The sequence below is a fragment of the Babylonia areolata genome, chromosome 35 (assembly GCF_041734735.1).
Source record: "Babylonia areolata isolate BAREFJ2019XMU chromosome 35, ASM4173473v1, whole genome shotgun sequence".
In the NCBI taxonomy this organism is placed as follows: domain Eukaryota; kingdom Metazoa; phylum Mollusca; class Gastropoda; order Neogastropoda; family Buccinidae; genus Babylonia; species Babylonia areolata.
Window position 1 is genome coordinate 22284712 of NC_134910.1, and position 2500 is coordinate 22287211.

Sequence of the window (2500 nt, forward strand, 5' to 3'; positions counted from 1 at the left end):
CAAGACAAGACAGAAAAGACAAGACAGAAAAGACAAGATAAGACAAGACAGAAAAGACAAGATAAGGCAAGGCAAGAAAAGACAAGACAGAAAAGACAAGAAAAGACAAGACAGAAAAGACAAGACAGAAAAGACAAGACAGACAAGACAGAAAAGACAGAAAAGACAAAATAAGACAAGACAAGAAAAGAAAAGACAAGAAAAGACAAGACAAGAAAAGACAAGACAGAAAAGACAAGACAGAAAAGACAAGAAAAGACAAGACAGAAAAGACAAGACAGAAAAGACAAGAAAAGACAAGACAGAAAAGACAAGAAAAGACAGAAAAGACAAGAAAAGACAGAAAAGACAAGAAAAGACAAGACAGAAAAGACAAGAAAAGACAGAAAAGACAAGAAAAGACAAGACAGAAAAGACAAGAAAAGACAAGACAGAAAAGACAAGAAAAGACAAGACAGAAAAGACAAGAAAAGACAGAAAAGACAAGAAAAGACAAGACAGAAAAGACAAGAAAAGACAGAAAAGACAAGAAAAGACAAGACAGAAAAGACAAGAAAAGACAAGACAGAAAAGACAAGAAAAGACAAGACAGAAAAGACAAGAAAAGACAGAAAAGACAAGAAAAGACAAGACAGAAAAGACAAGAAAAGACAAGACAGAAAAGACAAGACAGAAAAGACAAGACAGAAAAGACAAGACAGAAAAGACAAGAAAAGACAGGACAAGACAAGACAGAAAAGACAAGACAAGACAAGACAGAAAAGACAAGACAGGACAAGACAAGACAGAAAAGACAAGACAGACAAGACAGAAAAGACAAAATAAGACAAGACAGGACAAGACAAGACAGAAAAGACAAGACAGGACAAGACAAGACAAGACAAGAAAAGACAAGACAAGACAAGACAAGACACCAACCTGCTTATGCGTTGTGTGGCCTCCATTGTGAAAACTGAAATGTGTCGTGTCAAAAGTTGATTTTCATCAAGGCAGCACCAGTAATCATATGAATGTAATCGAATCTTTCTTTTTTTTTTTTTTTTTGATGTTAATGGCAGCCCATATACTGGCTGTCCTTTGACGGTGGAAAAATTAATATTGTTCACGATTTTTGTAGCATCAAAATGCAAATGAGATCGCATTATTATCATGACAGCCCATATCGCCTATACGTTGATGGGAAAAAAAAAAAAAAAAAAAAATGGTGCACGATTTTGTTGTAGCCTCTGGTATGAAGTTGAACACAGACGTTGAACACAGTTGTCTGAAAATAAAAGTAAGTAAAACAACAACAACCACCTAAAACCAACCATTTATGGGTTTTGTCGGATATATATATCTTCTTTATTTCTTTTCTTCTTTTAAAATTTGTTTATAACAGTTGTTATCATCGATGCATTGATTGATTGATTGTTGTTTTAACTCGGTTTGCTGTTACTTTCTTCTTCTTCTTCTTCTTCTTCTTTTTTCTCTTCAGCTGGTGCCAGTTACATTGCTTGGTTCGAACTTTTTGACAGTTACACGTGACTAAATGCCTACGTTGACCGAACTAAGCCATTGCTCAGTTCAATACTACACACAGTTAGTAGCCGGGTTAACTCTCTCCATACGAACGGCGAAAGAGACGATGTTAACAGCGTTTCACCCCAATTACCATCATCAAAATATTGCAAGCGGAACGCTCTTATACTGAAGAGGTGAATGTTGACAAAGAATACCACAATTCTGACGACGGAAGCTAAAGTTTGGGTCATTCAGACACCCACTGGACATCCGAGGGGTCTGTGTAGAGGAGAAGAGAGGACTGGCCGTACTGAGTGAGTTACGACCATACTAGGCTCTTCCGTCCGAGCAATGCGACTGTGATTGCAGGGTCTGTGGCTGAATCGGTCATGCAGGCGTTGTTGGGGGGCTTTTTGGATCCAGTGTTCATCAGTGATCAGAGTTCGAGTCCCCGATTCAGCATGGTGGTGGTGGTGGTGGTGTCACTGGGGGGGAAAAGACACTTTACTCCTATCTCCCCCTTTCAACTTCCAATCAGGCGTGCACTGGGCTCCTGACTTCAGCTTGGGGGTGAGGGTGGGGGGGGGGGGGGGTTGGGGGGGGGGGGGGAGAAGGTTAAAACAGGCGGAAGAAGAGGATTATCGACCCTACTACATACACTCCCTCCCCCCCACCTCCCCTCCCCCACCTCCCCACACCCCCTTACCGCCTTCCTATGACGTTTTATTTGGATAGGTGCTGTTATATATTCCCCTTTGTGGTGAGGATTGAGGGTGGGGTTGGGGGGGTGGGGGGGGTGGGGGGGGGGGGTTGGGGGGATAAGAAACAATCAGACATTTTTGACTCTTGTTTTTGATGTCTACATAAATATTATTATTATTATTATTATTATTATTATTAGTAGTAGTAGTAGTAGTAGTAGTATTTTTATGTATTTATCCATTATTTAATTGTTTTTTTTTAAAATTGTTTATTATTATTAGTAGTAGTAGTATTT

General features: G+C 39.6%; 1 protein-coding gene across 1 annotated transcript in view; it reads right to left on the reverse strand.

Moving 5' to 3' along the window:
- LOC143278065 (leucine-rich repeat-containing protein 71-like) overlaps positions 1-1261 on the reverse strand; it is a 71775-nt gene extending 70514 nt beyond the window's left edge. Inside the window, exon 1 of the mRNA XM_076583084.1 lies at positions 919-1261. Within this exon, the coding sequence (XP_076439199.1) occupies positions 919-1151 (233 nt within the window). The 5' untranslated portion in view covers positions 1152-1261. The remainder of the gene's footprint in view (positions 1-918) is intronic.
- Positions 1262-2500: the final 1239 nt, after the last annotated feature.